The sequence below is a fragment of the Ornithodoros turicata genome, chromosome 5, assembly GCF_037126465.1.
Source record: "Ornithodoros turicata isolate Travis chromosome 5, ASM3712646v1, whole genome shotgun sequence".
Lineage (NCBI taxonomy): Eukaryota > Metazoa > Arthropoda > Arachnida > Ixodida > Argasidae > Ornithodoros > Ornithodoros turicata.
The window spans coordinates 73956351-73977861 of record NC_088205.1 but is presented as its reverse complement, the minus strand read 5'-3'; the positions used below and the strand labels follow the sequence as shown (position 1 = coordinate 73977861).

The following is a 21511-nucleotide window of genomic DNA, read 5'->3' as shown; positions in this document are numbered from 1 at the left end:
GGAGCTGATGAGAGATATCGTCTTCTACGGCGCAGCACCTTGCCTATGGTAAAGGGGCGGTGGTCGATTACATACATTCCGTGCTGCAAGATCTCGCGTTCCGCTGGTAGAGAGGGCAGTCCATAAGTAGGTGGTGCAGGTCAACGCGTACATTGCATGGTGCGCACAAAGGTCGGATGGCGCACGGCCAAGACACTGCCTCAAATCTGGGGTAAATGCAACGTCAGCCACATACGCGGAAGGGGATGAAGAGTCACGTCGGGTAGACACGTTAGGAAAGATGTGTGGTAGCACACACACCGCGATAGTCATCGATAAGGGCGAACGGTATGGCTGATAAGGTGTTGTGTTATCTTAGGTTTGCTGGAGGGCGCTGTGATCATGCGTGACTTTCCTTCCCTCTGCCATTTCTCGTTGATAGAGGTTGAAAGCATGATGTTCAACGTGCCTGTCTGTGTTCTTCCTCCGTCGTCACCTCTTCAGTAAAGGTACGTGGTTGTGTCCTGTCTCGCTACCACAACACAGCTGGATTCCTGTTGATTGCTTCGCGACACACAGAAAGAATGACGACAATAAGACTAGAGGCAGATCTGTAAATAGCACGGGGTTGCAGTAAGATCGGCTGTTAGGGCAAATGGCACCTCCTCGTTAACTCTGAACACTCATGCGGCACCTGCATAACGAGTATTATTCATTGGCGGAGCCTCGCTAGAAAGAGTTTTCGGGAACAGGAGTGCAACACCTCTGTGAAACATACGAAGTCATCTTTTGTCGAAAATAGAAGATAAGGATACCGTAAAGATTATGCAACAGAACATCAGCAGTCGAACTGTGAAAGATATTCGGCCGGTACCCAAGCAGCACAATGTACTGAAAGTCGAGTGCAATAGGGGTGGACGGGTAGGTGGACGGCCTTGAACAGACTCGTGAAACTAATGAACATGGATAAGACACATACCGTCCACTCCTATAGGCTTGAGGGAACACGAAGAATATGCATGTTCTTCGTATTCCCTCAAGCTCGGGGTTCTGCTATACTATAGATAACTATATCATTCGAGATGATGGTTGGCTAGGAGCGTGCTATTCGGTGATGTTCATCTTTAATTGTGAAGATTACATATCATCGGGCGGCAAAAAAAGCAGCAAAAAGCCGCTTGATTTCATTTCCGCTTCAATTTCATCTCAAACATTCCACAATGTAGGAAACCACTGCACCAGCGCAATAAAAAAAGAAGCTGCTATCGTCGATGACAACGCATATTTCGCGGTCGACGCCTTTGCGTAGGAGCATGCAGGCGCGTTGTCGTGCTGCGGAATCATAAAATGTTCCCTTCGGTGAAAAGAAAAAGGTCAAACTGCACTGAGTTTTCAGCGAATGAAACAGCTCTACAGGACAAAGTTACATATGTAAAACCTGTCATAATCATAATCAACATTATAATTTATCTGCTGTTGTTGCATCATGCTAAGGTCATATTTCCACACAGTGCTCTAGCGGGTATCGACTATCGTATCTGTCGTATCTACTCTTTTGAAAAACTGAGGATCTTCTACCGCGTTCTAGTTTCCCATCTTTCTTACGAACTACCTGTCTGCACAGGTTTACACTTTTTGTTGTTGTTATAAACGTAGTACACCCGAACAAGGTTGTAACTCTACATGTGGACACTCGATCGTCTCATCTAATTAAAGATAGCACAATACAAAAAGCAACACTGAAGCTTCCTTAATTTAATATATACAAGCTAAATATTAAACTAAGGAGGCTTCAGTGTTCGTTTTTGTATTGTGCTACATTTCATATCGGACTTGACTTCCCCTGTTTCACCGAGATTCTGCTAATTAAAGATATAAATATACGTATTTCCCCTCCGTTTTTGTTTAATGAAGGATGGTCTACATGCACCATTTTAATGAGCAGTAATTCCACAGTAGTGGAAGAGTACCGTTTCCTTGATACGGATTTCGTTGATTCGTACAAGCGGTACGGTTTGCGGTACGATTAGTGGAATCAGTAATTCATACGGTTAGTGGTATGATAATATGGATACATTTCCGGACAGTGCACACTGTTGCGCAATCACTGTTCTTTCGAACCAGGAAGGGGATCCCGCCAGCAGCTATTGCGCTGTTTCGCAGTTCAATAGTTAATCCACATTAATTTTTTGCTTCAAGTGAATGAATTGGCCACGACCTACTCTATACTAGAGACCTGGACAACTGGCAATCGCCTATGGGAGAGCTGGGTCATGGGATAGTTACGGTAGTGGACACTGCAAGCGCCACATAGCATTATTGGGGAGAGGGAATGTTGCTGTCGCCCTTGCCACCGTCTTTCGTGCTACTATAGTGCTACCATAGTGCTACCAAGCTGTTGCTAAGCGCGAGCTATTCTCTCTCTCACTGCTTCGCCGTCATTGTCAACTCAGCCCACCATGCATTGCCGCGGTTTCGGCAAGTCACGTGGTAACGAATAGTGCGCACTAGCGCCAAATCCCATAGCCAAGCGGCAATTGCCAGCGTCCAGCGGACCTAGCGTCCAGGTCTACTACCTCAGCGCTGGGAGCTTTGCGGATGTCCAGGTCTCTAGTATAGTAGTAGGTCGTGGAAATGGCATCATTTCCTTCATTTTTGCTACCGTAGCTCTCTCGGGGCAAATCTTATTCTTCATTCATGCTCTTAATAATCTCCTTAGGATTCCTTCCGCATCACAGACAAGGTTTCAAAGATCCGTACGCATATCATAGCAAAGGAGAGCAGTCGTGCCATTAATGGGATTAATGGGTCATGCCTATACGTGAAGCTCCACCCACTTTTTCAGCTTTCTGGCCAATAGAGTCTTGAAATATGGGGCGCTATCAATCAAACTACCCTCACTATTTGTCCCCCTGTCCAACATGGGCAGCGCCATTTTGGGTGGCAAGTGGATTAGATGGGATTGAAATGGATGCCTCTCGCTATCTGCAAAACTAGTGGATTTCTGGTGCAAATTTGATGAACGCCACCTAAAGTGCGTGGGGCACGTCGCGAACTGTCGTCTGCTTCCGTCGTTGTACCGCTGCCGGCAGAACCACCTGCTGGGGGCATATTCTCTCGTCGGTACGATTTTGAAACAAATTTACATGAATAGTTGGAATATCAAAGGCAAGAATGATTATATCCATGAAATACAGCAATTAAATATAAGATTGTACAGCACAGTGCCGTTTTTTTTGTTATGATTTCGTTGTGATCGCCGCGATCGCCGTGTTCACTAGGCCTAACACCGGCGTCAAAACGTATTATTTTCGGTTAGATATCGATGGGTGAGCATCAGTTGAAACTGATTTCCAAGAAACGTATATGAGGATGTACATTTGCAGCGTAAAATCATATTATTCTATGGAAATTTTTTGTCACGAAATCCACGCTTTACTGTGTTTGTTTTCGTCGCCATTTTGGGTGGCAGTGAGGTGTCATGGCGACCCCCTTGATAAAAAGCAAACCAATCAGTGGAGCAAAACTGTGATTGACGGGTCGAGCCTGTTTTTGTGACTCCTCCCAATGGCCAGACTCCCCTTTAATATACAGCACTGCAGTGCAGGAGATGTCAAGTGGGAAAATCTCAATGCACACACACACGCACAAAACAAAAACAACAACAACAACAAAAAATAAAAAAAGAGGTTCACAGGGTGCCACATACAGGTTCGTTTCTTTCTGCATTGCCTTTGAATCACGCTGCTTCTTTCAAAACCGTGCAGTCCGAGTGTTCTCACTGCGTTTGCCACAGCACGCACAATAACAAAAGAAGATTGTCAAAACAATCGAAATGGCAGCGAAAGTTGGCGCTGAGTAATACGGAACTGGGCTGCAGTAGTGCTGGCTAAGGTGGTCCCTTGTGTCCACTTTTAGAGTCGCTGTGCCTGCAAACATCATTGCGGAACCTGCAAATGTTTTCATCAAAACCTTAATCTGGGTCAGGGTATATAATATAACGCAACCCGGACATAACCAGAAGAGGTCATGAGTATGTGACATTTGAATACACAACCCACGTGCACTGAGGTGTAGTATCGCAACTGCTGCGGTGAAACACCTCATCCCATCGTGATAAATGCTGCTGTTGTTGTTGTTGAATACACATAACAGAGAAAATAGGCACATGTCAAGTATGGTACGTTGGTACTTCGTGACACTAAACAGAGGTGTTGGCCTTGAGCCGCCAATGGTTGAACTTGGACAGTGTAAACAAAATGTTACCTTCCCTAGACCACAACAACAGCAGCAATAAATGCTGACGATGAACCACGCTTACAGTATAGATACTCCAAAAATATATTTAAGCTAAGTATCTCTACCAGGCAAAACAGTAACTGAGTAGAGTACTAAATACTCGACCTTGAAAAGTATTTGAGTGGAATTCTAAACACTCACACATGTAACAGGCTACTTTCACTGGTTAATGTCAAGTTACAATACGCAACAATTGCACTGAGACAAACACAAACAAACGAAAGTAGCAATGAATACACGTCTTTCCCCGCGATATCGCCACTTTAAGCAACACCAATTGTTTCAATCAACCGTTCATTTGTTTATTATCATTTGTATAGCCGTCCTCACTGGGACACCGGTCCTCTTCAATGACTTCTACACACCCTGAGCATCTATCAGCATGCCCTTCAGATTGTCATTTCTTTCTCTTTTTTGACAAACCTATCCCACCCGTTCATGTTGTCCCGTGTATGCACTAAACCTGAGGCGTGGCCCCCTTATGCAGGCTGCTTTGCCAGAGAAAGATAGGAGTACCCCGGAATATCGGCATGTACACACATGCATAGCACCCAACCAAAGCGCGCAACACCTTTTTCTCGACCTTTCTCGTCGTCTGAAAAAAATAAAGAAAAAGAAACGAAAAGAGAAACACATATACAGGGTGCATCACGTAAGACTGCCCAGAATTTCATTAAATTCGTTATTTGTTTTTCAGGAAAAGTCGTTGAATATATCTATTCCCGATGGGGCTACTTGAAGGTGGTGGTGATCAGTAATGAGTGCAGCCGTTGATTAACTTTCATAATTAATCTTCATAATTAGTGAAAATAGGTTGACCGCGTAATTGCAAAGTTGTAGAGCACAACCCTGAGGAGTCTAGTCCGCTAGAATCGAAACTGCAGCGTTTTTCTGTGCTCTAGTAAAATATATGCGAAAACGTACTATTTTCGAGCGTTGCGCGAGTTCTGCGGCCGCTTCTTCCTATCGCCCTCTCGCTGTCACCTTTTCTCAACTGACATCAGACGTGTTCAGACATGTTCCTCAAAGCATGGGGCGCGCCCGCTTCCTAGCGTCGTGGTCGATATCTTATTATTTTTTTAAACGTGGTAGGGCACGTACACACTTATCGAGCAGAGGAATCAGTGATTTTATTTTTGTTATGTGCGTGGTTTTTGAAAGTTATGAATTGGTAGTTTTATTGCGTGACATTTATCAGATGATATTCACGTGCGTCTTGCACGTGAATTGTTTGCCATGTATCTTGCGAGTTTACAGAAGCCAGCTGGTTCACACGTCTCTTGAGGCATTTTACCCGATTAAGCGATACAAAATATAGTGGCACTTCAAATTTTGGAAGTTGGATAGATTTTTTTGGCGTGCCCATAAATAAGGTAACTCACCCGCAACATTTAGTAGCGCAAATACCGAAGCGACGACGACAGTGCAACACGCCTTGCAACGGGGCCATGAGTCTTTGCAGCAACAGCGTGGACTTAGAGACAGCAGCAGGTTGAGGACGCCGAAGAAAACAAGATAAGAGGGAGCGGTGACAAGGCCGGGACATGTATTGATGGAAATTAATCCTGGAAATGAAGAAGCCGTCCAATACATGCGTTGAGTTTTCTTTCACCTTGTAGGATCCCGTAAGAAAGACAAGAATAACTTCGTCTTACCAATAATGATCATTAATAATGGGACGCCCAATAGCAGCAGTGTGACCAGCAGCAGAACTGTAAAGTACGTTCCGGATAATTTCTCGAGAGATATCTGCATACTTGCACGATTTACGCTTTTTCTCCTCGTTCCTCTCCTCCTCAAGAAGATGTCTCGGATTGGTCCCTTCAAACGATGCCCCGCGACGACTGGGCAAATCGTTTGAGGAGACCAATGGGAGCGCGCTCTGCATTGTCGGCCTTCTTGAGAAAGACAGGAAGGAGTAAAAACGTAAATGGTGATTTCTTTCGCTCATATAGACCATGAACCGGTCAAAGGGTGAACCCAGTTCCTTTTACGCTGTTGTCAAGGTTCACAGCCAGTGATTTATATAATTGAATTTTATAGCTAGCGCTTTCGCTGCTGATTGCTCAGATGTCGTCATAATATAGTATTGGTCTTATTCACCGGATCCCCTGCATATCAGACAGAGGTTTCGATTGTCGCCATTCTGTTGTCTGGCGCATACACTCTCAGAACAGAACTTCACCCCATAGCACGCTCCTAGCCAGCCGTCATTCCGAATGATATCATTCTGCGTCCTTATTTGCCTAGAATGGGAGGAGGCGCCTATCTGGGACACATTATGCTTGTCCCAGACAGGCTCCTCCCCCTGTTTTGAACGAATCATGACACAGAATGATATCATTCGGTATGGCGATTGGCTAGGAGCGTGCTATGTGGTGAAGTTCTGTTTTAACAGTGTAGGGTTACCGATTCTTCAGATTCGAAGAGCGAGGGCGGCGTACGCCTTTTTGTAGCAATCTGGATATATAACAATTGCTACAAAAAGGTGTCCGCCCCCTCCCCCTCTCTCTCTCTCTCTTCAAATCAGAAGTGATAACCCTATCATTCGTGGCAGTGGTTGGCGCACAACGTGCTATACAGTGAAGTTCTGTTCTGAGAGTGTATTCGGTTGCAGTCTTTGCCCTCCCCTTGAAAAAAAAAAAAAAAAAAAAAAACATCTCCGGAATGCCCATATGGTTTGTGCTATGAGGAGTATACTTACAGGTTTTATAATAGTTTTTCGACTCTTCCACTGTCTGAACGTTCACGATCCGCCTAAGTTCAGTCACTCGCACGACCATGGTGATTGCGTGGGTAATTTGCCACCCTGAATAATAGTAATAAACAAAATGAGAACAATATACGCGTTACACTCCTAAAAAAATGAGGGGGGGGGGGGGTGTCGAAGTAGCTTGCCGTTGTTGGCCGCACACGAGTGGGCATCGTCACGACTATAGCAAAGGAAAAAAAAAGAAAAAGGCATAATTGGTACAAAATAGGCTCAGTCTCCCGTTTTCAACAAATCAGGGGCGAGAACGTTGTCATTCGGGATGACGGTTGTCCAGGAGCGTGTTATGTGGTGAAGTTCATTTTTCTCCTTCTTCTCTTTCTGCATTAAGCAGGTCTTGCTCAACGACCCATCTAAAACTTTGCTCTCTCCGACGAACTCATGCACCCTCTACACTCTTAAAAATGAACTCTATCGCATAGCACGCTCCTATAGCCAACCACCATCTCGAGTGATATCGTTATCTGCCCTGATTTGTCGAAAACTGGAGGCGTACGCCTTTTTTGTGACACTAATGCTGTTCATAATTGTCACAAAAAAGGCGTACGCCTCCCGTTTGCAACAAATCAAGGCAGATAACGATATCACTCGAGATGATGGTTGGCTAAGAGCATGCTATGCGGTGAAGTTCATTTTTAAGAGTGTACGCATCTCCACCCTTCATCCTCTATCCCCCACCCGTCTTTTTTTTTTTATGCTATAGTCGTGACGACGCCCAGTTCTGTGTGGCCAACAACGGCGAGCCGATCCTGCCGTTACTCCCCCACCCTCTCATTTTTGAGAGCTTACGTAAAAATTGCGGTACGCCGGTACATAGAGAGGCAGATAGTCCTCGTTGGTACATATGCGTTTACCACTGGTTTCTACGACCGTTAAGTGCACTAAAAAAAAAAAAAGTTATGCCGAAGTGCCTAAGGGGCACTTCGGTTTCAATTACTGTTGCTTCGTAAATAAGCGTTAGCTTCGCAAATTGGAAGCCTGTGGGACTGTACAGATGAACAGTCCCACCGACTTCCAATTTGCAAAGCTCCTAATCCGTTGAAGTAATATTTAAAAATCTTTGTAACGGGCCACTTGCTATCTTCCCCTCCAGACCTGTCCTTTTTATTTTTTTTCTTTCATCAACCGCCTGGTTGTTTGATGGTTGTAGAAATCTAATCTGTAATGACGTCATGCACCGATCATGCTGAGTTCAGTCCATGTCGGCGCAGGAACGACACGAGCAAGACCGATTTCTAAATTTGATTTACGGTACCATTTGAGACGACAGTTACTGATGTCCGTTGCGTTCCCTGCATTAGTATCTGTTGCTCCTGTAAAAGAAAATAGCATCATAGGATTCAAACAGCAGTACACTAACAATGACACTATACTTGCAACCAGAACAACAGATTCCTTTAAAAAAATAGAAAGACAGAGAGGGAGAGAAAGCGAAGCCGAACGGGATCCGACCCACTTTCCAGACAGATCATATGAGCGTTTGGGTCGAGTAGGGTATCGGTTATGGTGTGCCCTGCTAAGACAGACTTGCCAAAGATGCAGGGAGGGACAACCGCGGACGAGATAGCAGATGGCATTGTCCCGCCTGCTGTCTCGTCTGCTACGTCCCTTCTGGTAAAGTGGGGTATCCATCATAATGACACTTGGTCTTCTTCGGTAACACTCACATGACCAACCAAGTGACTGTTTCGGTAGGAAATCTACGCAGTGTAAACAAAGTTCGTGGAACTGACTCACCGCTTGCACACGGGTGCTTATGACAGAGACTGTGTTGGCGTGCGCCATTTTCACAACGTTGGGTACGCACCTCTTGGCAGCGCCCTACACGGTCTGACAGGAAAATTTCTATCTGAATATAAGGCCTCGACGAGAAGCAGAGCCAGTGTCGAATTCGTAGGACACAGGATGAGATAACTTGGTGGCAAGTGAGCGGTTGGAAACAAGCCAGGTTCCTGTGTCGTTAGCGGATGTGACTTTTACGGAATACGAGACGTGTTTAGTTGATTTGGGTTATATTGACATACCTGTACACATATTCAGGTGGGCTTGATTTGATGTGACAGAAGGCGGCGGTGACATGCTACTTCCAAGCGATCCGCCTGCCTGTGTGCCGGCATGTCGCTCCTAAATGGGAGCTCTGTCACTGCTTCCTTGTATACATGATCTTAGATTTCGTGGTATCAATGAAGACGTTTACAGGAGGCTCCAACTTGAGCTCATCAGGAATTCAGCCATCACTTTTCAACGAGTCACGTCATCAAATCAAACATTGGGTCGCGTCCGCGTTCATTTACAAATCGGCGACATTCAGATGGCGGTAGAAGTCCAGGGTCTGCGAGATGTCATGAAGGAATTGCTTCTTTGCCTCGACAACGCCTCAAAATTCGCACTTCCCCTCGACCTCTCAACGATACCCCTTCAACCTCCCACAACTTGTTGCTACTCCTAACTTCCATTTAGTTGCGTTGTTTTGTTGGTAGGTCTGGAAGAGACGTCTCTTCCAGACCTACCAACAACAACGCAACTAAACGGAAGTTCCAGGCAAGGCTCCTCCTTGACACCATCACAGCAACGTGCACTAGATGCCCTCATCGGAGAGTACTCCTCTATTTGCTCCACCTCTCACACTGACATAGGTTCCATCTCTATATACGGAGCAACATTCCATCACAGCTACCCAAAATGTTCCTGTCCACTGATCACCGCACAGGGCTTCTCAGGCAGACAGAATGCAGTTCGAGACACAGGATGAGTCCCTTCTTAGCCAAGGCTTTATATATAGGACCACATCTGTCTTTATGTGCGGCTCCTGCGATACTGGCTGAGATGAAAGGTGATGGTAGAACCCGTATGTGAGCTCAATACCATAACCGTGCCTGATTATACATCCATACCATTTATAGACGACGTGCTGGACTCACTGGGGGTCATCACGCTACTTTAGTGCTTTGGATATCACGTCTGGACACTGGCATGTGACCACGAGACCGCACGACATTTACAAATGGACATTACGAATGGTTTGTCATGCCCTTCGGTCATCCAATGTATACGTGTGTGTGTGTGTCGGTTTCCGGAATGCCCCAGCAACCTTTCAGCGCACTATCAAGAACATCGTTGCCATCACGCACCTCCTTCGCAACGCTGTCAATTACTTTGACGATATTGTTGTCCATGCATCTATACGTTTGAAGAACACCTCACACACCTTCACAGTCTATTGAAAGAGCTACAAACAGAAAACGTAAACCTGAAGCTCAAGAAATGCCAGTTTGCGCGTCCTAGAATTCATTATCTGGATCACACCATCTCCAATGGGATAACAACACCTAAGTAAGCCAACACCGACGCAGTTCGGGAGTTTCCAGCTTCTCGGTGCGTCAGAGATCTCCAGCGTTTCCTGGGGACTGTAAACGTCTATAAGAAGTACGTCGACCACTTCAGTGACGTATGATTCCCACTAACCGGACTCCTCAAGAAAGACGTACCATGGGCATGCTCATCACCAGTGCCGGATTTACAATGCTGGGGGCCCAGGGCAGCGTACATTGTGGGGGCCCTTCTGCTTGGTCAGTACTTTTCATGGTGCTTCGTAAGGATAACTTTTGGCAAAGTCCACAGAGACGCCTTACCTCGGTGCGACTATTCCGTGCGATATATACATGAAAAAGTTTAATGAACAGTGTTTGGTTCGTTTATTACCCCCAGTTTCCAAAAAGAGTACTTCACCTTAGCTTTGTCAGTTTACATATTCTGATATCTTGTATCTACTACCTTGCAAGCTATTCAAGACTACATAACGCTGCTAGCGTAGATTGGAACCTTCCTTGACTTCCTTACTGAAAAATCAGTAACGAGTTCGGTAATATCAAGCTGTTTAAGAATGTCCCTTTCTATGCATAACAGTGACAAGGTAGTATTAAGTCTGCCGTGCGTCATGGTATCTCGATGACTAGCTGTTATTTGCTTAAGTTTCGAAAAAACTCGTATAACTGCTCGAGGAAATCAATAAAGGCAACAGCAGCGGGCAGCACTTGGCAGCTGATTTTATGTTCCTTTATTGTTGTCGGAGGTGCCTGTTAACGGCATCTTCAGATCATCAGGGCTGATGCATCAGATTCAGAGAGTGCGCTCAACAAGGAACCCGCGTGGCCAGAGAATGTTTCTGCCGTACTAGTGCTTGAAGACCTTTGTACTTTCAACTGACGCAGCACTGTCGTAGGACTACCCACGACAGCCCTTGCCATGTACGTCGAGGAAAGTCGTTAAAGGGGGGGGGAATATATATTTATTGAAAGGAAAGGTCTGCCAGACCAAGGTCGGCATGCTATTCCATAAAAAAAAGAAAAGAAAAGAAAAGAAAAGAAAGTCGTTAAAGCTTTGAACATGTCCTCAGCGTTATTCTCCTGGTCGAGCGTACGAATCTTTCTAGTGGCATAGTATTTCCCAAGTGCATGAGAGTTCGTTACATAACTGAGAGGATGGCGATCGCCATCCTCTCAGTTCACCAGTTCTTCCACCAGTTCACCAGTTCTTCACCAGCTAGTACTAGCTGGTGAAGATTCATAGCACAAGAAAACCTTGAGCTTGAGGGCACGTAAAAGACGCACACACACACACACACACACGGAGCCTTCGTGTGTGTGTTCGTCTTTTACGTGTCCTCAAGCTCAAGGTTTTATTGCACCACGAAAGTTCTTGATGTATACGTGTTTTTGGCGAGAACCTAAACCCATATATTGCATACAGAAGAAACAGTGACAATTGCAGTAGTGGGGGCCCCGGGGGATACGCCCCGTCTGCCCCCCCTCCCTTAAATCCGGCACTGGTCATCACAGTGTGAAGTTGCCTTAAAGTCTCCGCCTCACCAAAGCCCCTGTGGTTCGTATATTTAAACCTTCCACGCCGTATACCCTATACTGCGATGCGTCCATCACGGGTATCGGCGCAGTGCTCAAGCATGTCATTCTCGCAAGCTCCTCAGACACGACCAGAATTACACAGCAACAGAGCTGGAATGCTTCGCCATTATCGATGCTGTCGAGAAAAAACGCTGCTTCAACCCACTGCGGCAACACCACGGACCACGGACCACGCAGCACGCAGCACGCAAATGGCTGAAAACTATTAAGCGTCTTACTGGGCGTCTTTTTCGCTGGTCCCTCAAGTTGTCCACGTATGACCTCACGTTCAATGACCAAACCGGTTTGCAGAATGCGACGTGTGCAGATCGCCTGCCGTCAACTTGATATCTCTTCTGGAATTGCAGAACACCCCTTGTAGCCTTCGAAACCCTTGAAAGCCTGAAAGCCTTGGAATCTGCCGTTTCCATAGTACGCAGACGCGGGATACTGGGGATAAGCAAAATCTACGTAGCTCCAGTAGTAGGGATTCACCGCACACAACGACATCATTTTTCTAATCCTTTTTCTAATCCAGTTCAATTCCAACTATGCCATAGAAAGCCACTCATTGGTCAATTCCACACATTTCTAAGCCCGCTGATAGGCTGGATCGCCCCAACAATAATTGTAGCTATGCCATAGATAGCCACTCATTGGTCTATTCTACCCATTGGTTATTAACTTAAGCTCACCAGCTCCGGTGGCGCAGCGGTAACGCGTGCGCTTGGAGACTAGGAGGTCCGCGGTTCGAATCCGCGGGCCGGCTGTGCCGTCTGGGGTTTTTCCTGGGTTTCCCTCAGATGTGTAACAGGCGTATGCCGGCTCAGTTCCCCTGAAGTCGGCCCATGGACGCAGCTATCCTCCCCCCGAGCGGATTCCGCTCGGTCTTCCACTTCACCCTTTTCTCCTCTCCACCACCTTTCCCTTCCCGAGAAACATGCCGCCTAATCAGGCAGGCAGACCTCTCGGGTTCCTCCCAACGACACTCCTCCTCCTTAAGCTCGCTCATAGGTTGCTAGACCCTAAATTGCGTATTTGCCCATAATTCCAGTATGCTTTCTTCTTGGTCCAGAGTTTTCTGTACATCACGGACAGCCACAGCCACTCATTTGTCAATTCCCCAATTGGTCAATTCTAGATTTCTAAGCCCGCTCATATAGGCTGGTAGAGCTGAACAGCTTATTGGTTCATAATTCCAGCTACGTCATAGAGGGCCAATGATTAGTCAATTCCACTTATTTCTATGTTTTTAAGCTCCTTGATAGGCTAATTATCATTTAGGATGCCAGGTGGCTTCACTCACAGCTTTACGTCACTTCTGCGTCGTCTACGACTCAACATCGCCTTCACCCCTGTATTCCGGGTTAAGCTGGGTTACAGTAACCTGGCGCTGTGCCCAGCTTGCCACACCCCAGCTACGATCCCCCATATCATCGAGGACTGTGACCGGTACACATGAGAACGCCGGGTGTTTCGACGCCAACTTGAGCTCCTTGACCATAGACCATTCAGCTTGCCCAAAGTACTTGGCCCATGGAGCTCCCCTGCACATCTGTGCCGGGCTCTTCGCTCCCTTTTTGCTTTCATGCAAGCCACTAGACTCCTCGAAGAGCTCTAAACCTGTCACTTTGCGTTCACCATAGTTCATCCTCTCATATTAACCTCTGTGAAATGGGGTAGGGTCCGGTGGCTACCATGGGGAAACATCCCATGTCATCATCACTTCCAACCTCGCGAAGATCCTCAGACCGTGGTCGAACGCTGCCCACCAGATGCAAGGCCTTCGTCTTCTTGCGGAGTACTTGTGCTCCACCGGTCTGGTGACGGCTCTCTGAAAGCCCCTATCATCATCCCCTCATCCTTTTCCAACGCGCAATAGGGCAGTGTACCGCTTCAGCGGCGGTGAATCGCCCACCTCATCATCATCCAATGTATGTGTGTGTGTTGTACACGAATGCTGAGGTGGTCTAGAAACGTGATATTGAGTACTACTTTTAGTTCTCCACCGTCGAAGATCTTGAAAGACCAAGAAAGGCCAAATCTTTTTTTCAGATATACATGAACCCCTTCTAGCACACCAAGGTACTAAAGGAAACCAAACGCAAAAAAAAATAACAAAAGGTGCAAACACGCAGAAACGAAAAGGAAAATGCAGCACTCAGCATGATACTGAAAGGCGTACTCGCACCTCTAAGAAAAGCTGTTATATTATCTAAAAATGTTCAAAAAGGCTACAATTCAATAGAGTCGATAAAAAGGCACGCAACCCCCAAAATGTCAAATTAAGGCGTTTATAGGCAAATGCCTATAATTAGATATGATGTAGAGACCAACATTAACAGCATAAATCTGCGTTACTTTTGCTGTTCTGTGACATAACGCTTTATCGACAGCAATTAACTGAATGAATTTGCTATTCATGTATAAGCAGCGCATACACTTACACAGTCATTTGGCACAGTCTGGGTAGATTGATCGATTGATTTGTAAAAGAAAAAAAATGGAGACGTTAGTCTCGAGCCACTCGGGACTGGCTACTCCAGGACGCATTATTCAAAAAAGAAAGGGAAAGGCTGAAGATAATAGGCTCTTTTCTGCTCGTTTAGTTTGTTTTCCATATGCACTTCCAATGGGTGTTCCATTCGGTACACCTCCACAATAGAGATGACGAGAAAATGCAGCTGAGGCAACCTGCCTCACTACTGGGGTGTATTGTCATACTTCACAATCTCGGCGCAACTGTTTTTTTATATACTGTTTTTGAAGCCAGCTTTAGTTTAATATGTGAGTTATGTAGCCAAAAGATCACACTAAAATCCAGCGTTGGTTTCATCGGCAAGACGAACGTACTTTCGTCACAGCAAAGTCAGAAGTAAAGACTGTGACAACACTCCTCGGTCTCCCCTACACGTTCATATCACGCTGTAAAAAAATACATGTCCCAAGTGCCTTCCATACTCCTTTAAGAGGACGCTCTGCTAAGGTTGGGAGCGCTGGTGGAGGGTAGAACTGGTCTTGACGTCTTTATAGGGAAGGCAACACGCTGACAGCAGAACAAATTGATCTGGAAAAGCGCACGCTGGTTATGGTGAGAGCCATTCGCTTTACTAAAGAACTCTTTTTAAAAAATGTAAGGTGAACGTTAGAAGCGTGTACACAAACTATATAGAATATGGATGGATTAATAATAATACTAATAATGATAATAATACTAATAATAATGATAATATCTTTATTAACGTGCCAAGAACAGCCAAGCCTTGGTATTGGCGCACGTAGACTATGCAGTCCTTACACATGCATATACACATATACGGATTATTCAGGGACAGGAACATTACAGGAAGATATTCATATTGATACATACAGTACAGACATACATACACAGTACATGGCGCTGGAAGGGAAGGAAAAAAACTGTACAACTTCATATGTTACTGAGTGAACGCATTTTTTTTCTGTCGTGTAATGCTCATCCGGTTTGCGTAGGCGCGGCGCGGAGACAGGAGGGATGCTGAGATGGGATGCCGATATTTCGTGCTCTTCGCCATTGAATGAGAGTATTACCCACAAGTCCATTACACCAGCTCGCTTGCCTCTTTTTACGTTTCATGCAGCTTTACCCGGCAATATCTGGTAAATACACGTTTTGCCTCGAATTTACGTATACCAATTATTCTCGTGTCCCTATCTCATCGACGGCATGGTTCTATAAAGCAAATGTAAATAATGGCAAGTGCTATTATGGAAACGCCAGTACCAGCAAAGCATTGTGCCGACGTGTACACTATCTGGTTGCAGTAACGTGGACTGAGGTGGTCCTTTGTGTCTGCATCCTTCAAGAGAAACACCCATATGGCACCTGCGAGAGTTTTCGTCACAACGTTACTCATATACAAGGCTCCACAGTTCCCCAAATCCAATCCAGACCCAAGGTGGGGGCAAATGTAGTTGCTGCACACGCGGTACTCCATCAAGCGTTCTAGCCTAAGTATTTAACTATAGCTCACCCACATACCCTTCAACCTGTTTGTTCTCTCCAGAGCGAGCATTCGTTAAGGCACCATGGTGCAATCATGAAAGGAGTGGCTCAGACACAACGTTTCAATGTAGCCATTCAAATTGCAGATCAAAAACCACAAAAATTTATATACAAGTGGGCTATCTCAACCAACGAACAGTACGAATGACAATTAGAAAATCTTAAACGACACCTAACCTGCGCACGTGCACCCGCGCCTATACCAAACTGCTCGTTCATTAAAACTGTTCCTGTTCCACCGTACGGTTGCCTTTATTACAGCTTCATCATCACAACAGGTTATGAGCCCAAAAGCTTCTCGAAACTGCGCACTTGTACTGGCGGGTTCGTTCGACATGGCCTGGAGTAGGACAGAGGATAAGAGACGCAGGGAAGTCCAAGGTGGCTAAGTTGACGGACGGGCATTATCAAGCCTGGAAGTGTAAGATGAAGATGCTCCTGATTCGCGAAGAAACACGGTCGTTCGTTGCGGATCCTGTTCCGGATCCCGTTCCGGATCCTCCCAGTCTAGCCATGTCACGTCGAGACTGGGAGGTACCCGGGTTCGAATCCCGGTGCCGGCTGTGCTGTCTGGGGTTTTTCCTGGGTTTTCCTTAGACGCTTTCAGACATATGTCGGCACAGTTCCCCTAGAAGTCGGCCCAGGACGCACATTTCCCCAGGGCGTCAGTCGTGACGTTGCCCACATACGTGAGGCCGACAACGGCAAGCCCTATCACCATAACCACCATCACCACCACCACCACTGTTCCGGAAAACTTTTCCGCGTCCTGGACTGCGGGAGATCGCAAAGTACAGGACCTGTTTGAAATCTGTTTAAAACCTGTAGAAATTTTGTCTATGTATTGACGCCAGTCAAATAATCCACGTCTGCAACTGTGCAGCGGTAAGACAGATGTGGGAAGAGTTGCGGAAGGTGCACGAACGAGCCAATCTCAGCAACGAGCTCTACCCGCTGAGTAAGTTGTACCAGTGCTGAAGACTGGGAGGTGGTGGGTTCGAATCCTACCACCGGCTGTGCTGTCTGAGGTTTTCCCTGGGTTTTCCGAAGACTTTCCAGAACGAATGTCGGCACAGTTCTCCCCTGAAGTCGGCATAGGACGCATACTAACCCCTTGTCCCCCACTCCTTCCTCCTGTCCTCTCTCCATGTGTCCACATCTGTACGCCGCTCATAGCCACTGTTGCTTCGCGGCGCTAACACGGAATAAAAAAAGGAAAAGAAGTCGTACCAGTCAAAGTTGGATGTGGCCGAGGATATATGCAGATCAGCTGCAGGATCAGCGCTGCTTCCGCAGAAACTCCGGCGGCGTGATGCCACTCCCTAAGCGGGGGAATGGAGGGAATGGGGAATGGAGGGAATGGGGAATGGCGCTCCGTTCCCCAAGGAGGAAAGGCGCCGTCCAGACGCCCCGAAACTCTCTGAGGTCGCGACCTCATTGGTTCTTAGGGAGTGACGTTTTCCCGTTTTTCCAAAGAGGAAATTCCGGAATATTCTCAACATCCGGCGTCTGCTCTTGTCACGTATCCCGCCGAATAACAGTCGAACTACGCCACTATTTCGCGCGGAATTTTCGATACCGTGGTCATGGGTGCAGGAGGAATAGAATGACGGCATGGTTTCGAAATCGACTGGAACGGACGCGACCGTCCCTAACACGCTCACTTCCCCAACGTTCTCCAAGAGCAATATTCTCCCCTCGACGAATAGAGCATACAGACAGTGCAACGGCCTTCCAATGGGTTGCCAGTGGTGGTTCCTTCATTGTATCACTCAACTTCACGCCAACGTTTGTAATGAAAAACAAGCCTGTCTCCTGCTCATAAATCGTGAGTCATTTGAATGTCGCAGATATGGTAACTCTATAGTGCAATATTAACCGTCTTGTCAAAGTCTTGCTCATAAATTGTAGTCTTATAGTGCGCCGTCTGCCGAATTAAGCGACGGCAAACAAAACGTTACTTCCTAAAACTGGGATCCCGAGTACCTTTGTGAAGAAAGTACAATACCGGAAATGTGCGATGCCATGAAGCCTATCGTGTTAATGACGGAGAAACACTTGTAACAGGCATTCGAAGATTCTGGACACGAGCACTGGATGAGAAGCATCAGCGTGAACGAACCGGACACAATGAGGTAAGGAGGAATCAAGACTTGAGCGGGACATTCACGGAAGAAGAGTGACCCTGGAAACGGAGGAACCGTGTCAATGCACACCAGGGGGGACACGGACAACTGCTTCTTACCAATAATGATCATAGGTACAGGTATCGCAAACATCAGTAGGCCGAGTAATGAACATAACTGGAGAAGTCATGCATGAGATTGTGGATAATTTGTAGAGCTGCGCGAATATTCGAAACTTCGAACTCGAATCGAACAGTTAACGCTATTCGAACAGTATTCGCAGTTTTGGAATATTTCTGAAACGAAGTTTAGCAGCTTCGTTGGCGCACTTTCACGTTAGCATTGTGGGCGAGACCGAGGCAGCCGCGAAAATTCGCGTAGAGTGAAACGTTACTAGTTTAGGCTGCCAAGGGGGACGTCGGACAAAGTAGGAGACACGACAACAGAAACAGCTTACTCTCAACTGACGAAATTTAATGCAAGGAACAAAAAACATCAGAACTACAAGATATGATGACGTCAACAGCAATGACAGCAGGGTTAGCACACTCAAACGGCGATATCACGATCTGTGCGACTGTCATTTAGATAACCACATTCCGCAGAAGACAAGGCTATTGAAGGGGAGCTAACACAATCGGGACCATGCTGAAAAATGTTGAAGGCCTCGTGTATCTCCCTCACTGTCTGATTGGGATGCTTGGCAAGCGTGCACGTGCGGTCAAATAACGGTGTACAACCGCAATCCCTTACATTGTTGGGGTTGTGAAGTCCAGCATAAGAGGCCTTTCGTAAAATGTGACACATCTTTGGTTTATAAAATCCCTTTGACCTGCGGCAAGTACTATATAGGGCAGACTGGAAGGTGTCTTAATGTTAGGTTACTTGAACATGCGGCTGCACTAAAAAACACGCCCAGTGGTCACCTTGCACTACATGTAAGGGATTGCGGTTGTACACCGTTATTTGACCGCACGGACTGGAAAAGGTGCTACGCATTGCTCTCGCATTTACCGTTAAATCGCCACTTATTTATTTTTTTCCAAAGTGAAACATTCTAAATATTCGAATTGATCTTTAGGGAATATTCGAGTTCGATTCTCGAAATGGTTCTGAACAATTCGAATTCGATTCGCGGTCATGGGCACCGTTGAGCAAGGGGGGAGCACTTGCCCCCCCCCCCCCCCTCCTGGCTCAGACCGTTTTTTGTTTCATGACTTTACCAGAGCCGGGGTCAAAGCTGCACATCTCTGAAAGTTCCCCGTCTCCGTACTTCTTACACTTTTCTTTTTCGTTCCGTCGCCCGCAAACAGCACGCGACCTGTCCTCAATAATGTGGGACTGTGCAGTGGCGCCCGGGTCCGAGGTCTTGCCTCTCCCTGAAAAATTGCCTAGCGGCTCCCCTGTTCGCCGTGTCTGTCAGATATTCGTGTCCGATTCGACTTCGAAATTTTGCTATCCGCACAGCTCTAATATTGACCAAAAAGAAAGTTCTTCGGTAGCTTCGGCAATTTCCGAATTATTCCGCTGGGGGGGCATATGGAGTCAGATACATCATACGTGCCTTTGCTGTTACGTGAAGCACCTGAATCTTCACATCTTGCTATCGTTTGAGGCCGCTGATTGGCAATGAAGCCCCTGACTCGAGTTACCTGGGCTACTGTGGTAATTACTCTTGTAACTCGCGACCCTGAAAAAAAAATAATAATAATACACATAAGTAACGCTGTTCGTTGGTACACAAGCAAGAATGCCGATATTTTTTTTATCCGCAATATATTTTTTAAAGCTATGAGGGTAGCTTGACTGAATGACATTTCTGCAGTTGAGTTTTCAGCAGGGCGGACATCCTCTCGTAGAGAGATGACAAAAAAAAAAAAACAAAAAAAAAAAACGAAATTCATTAATTAACTGTTTAATAATGGGCTCTCGGCCAAGAGTGAGATAGCAGAATGGAATACAATCCTTTTTTTTTCTATTCTAAACAATTCGATTTTTACAAAATCATGAAACGAGCGCGTACGTTGAAATATCCATAGGCAATTTTTGCTCTGCAAATGAACCGAAACCGAAACCACGTGCCTCAGGAGCGCGTGAACTTCGCCATCTGCGACTTATATAGGAAGAAAAGCGGTAGAAAGCTAATTGGTAAGCGGTGGTGATGGCGAAAGGGCTTGCCGTTGTAGGCCTCACGTATGTGGGCAACGTCACGACTGACGCCCTGGGGGAATGTGCGTCCTGGGCCGACTTCTAAGGGAACTGTGCCGACATATGTCTGAGAGCGTCTGAGGAAAACCCAGGAAAAACCCCAGACAGCACAGCCGGCACCGGGATTCGAACCCGGGTACCTCCCAGTCTCGACGTGACATGGCCAGCACGGTAAGCGGTGGTGGTGGTAAGCGGTTGTTCTGCGAGCAGGTCAGCACCACCTGCTCCAATCATCTCCATCGCTCCATACACGTGGTCCTCTGACGTGCAATGAGCGCTGTCCCGCTTGCGCTCCTGATCCACGCGGCCTCAGTTTCTGCTCTCTTTTTTTTTTATTCCGTGTCAGCGCCGTGAAGCAGATGTGGCTATGAGCGGCGTATAGATGTGGACAGATGGAGAGAGGACAGCAGGAAGGAGTGGGGGATAGGGGGGTTAGTATGCGTCTTGGGCCGACTTGAGGGGGGAACTGTGCCGACATTCGTCTGGAAAGTCTTCGAAAAGCCCAGGGAAAACCTCAGACAGCACAGCCGGTGGAATAGGATTCGAACCCACCACCTTCCAGTCTTCAGCACGACCTTGGCTACCGTCTCTGCTCATTTGTATAGCAAAATTTGGCGATGGATATTTCAACGTACGTGTTTTTTTCAGTAGATGGGTAGAAATCCAGCGAACCGGTAGAATGTAGGAAGGGAGTTGCCTCAGGACAGAAGCCAGGTTTCAGGTTTTTTAAAAAAGCACAATGACTTTCAACGAGGATTATCTCCCATTCCGCTATCTCGCTTTTGCCCGAAAGCCCCTAATTGAAGAGATAATTAATGGATTTGAGGTAACTAGTCATCTTGTAGTTGCATATACTTTCTTTGAAAGGATATCCGCCTTGCCGTACACTCTAAGAAAAAAAAAAGGAGTATAGTTTTACTCCTTTTGGGGACTAAATGGATTGCCACAAAAAATAGTCCCTTTCGGGAGTATAAATGCACGGGAGTAAATTAATGTCACACACTGGGGGGTCTGCATTTCACGCTCTGTTCTAAGAGTCCGAGGCACAAAATTTGTATGCATGAATGAAATTACTTTGAATTAAACCGTCAACCGTGATATATCGAGTTATATAAAATCTTGCGACATACATAGGGCACAATTTGCGAAGGAAGAAGCGCTAACTGTTTCTTACTCTGTGTGC

At 46.4% G+C, this 21511-nt stretch overlaps 2 protein-coding genes across 6 annotated transcripts in view; both read right to left on the bottom strand.

The window, feature by feature from the left end:
* The window catches only part of LOC135394774 (uncharacterized), a 50218-nt gene that overhangs the window by 21208 nt on the left and 7499 nt on the right, over positions 1–21511 (bottom strand). For 2 of the 5 annotated variants that reach the window (XM_064625739.1, XM_064625743.1), the window contains 4 exons: positions 19685–19810; positions 18240–18308; positions 18003–18179; positions 15168–15814 (listed from right to left, as the gene is read on the bottom strand). In XM_064625739.1, the coding sequence (XP_064481809.1) occupies positions 15645–15814; positions 18003–18179; positions 18240–18308; positions 19685–19810 (542 nt within the window). In that variant the 3' untranslated portion in view covers positions 15168–15644. Of the gene's footprint in view, positions 1–14846; positions 15017–15167; positions 15815–18002; positions 18180–18239; positions 18309–19684; positions 19811–21511 lie in introns of those variants that run through there. The other 3 variants (XM_064625741.1, XM_064625742.1, XM_064625740.1) reach the window with 3 other exon arrangements.
* LOC135394777 (uncharacterized) lies at positions 1093–11650 on the bottom strand. The gene is made up of 6 exons (XM_064625752.1): positions 8786–11650; positions 8304–8361; positions 6983–7087; positions 5934–5990; positions 5661–5843; positions 1093–3929 (listed from the first exon to the last, which is right to left on the bottom strand). The coding sequence occupies exons 1-6, from the start codon at positions 8831–8833 to the stop codon at positions 3733–3735; spliced, it is 648 nt and encodes a 215-aa protein (XP_064481822.1). The 5' UTR covers positions 8834–11650; the 3' UTR covers positions 1093–3732.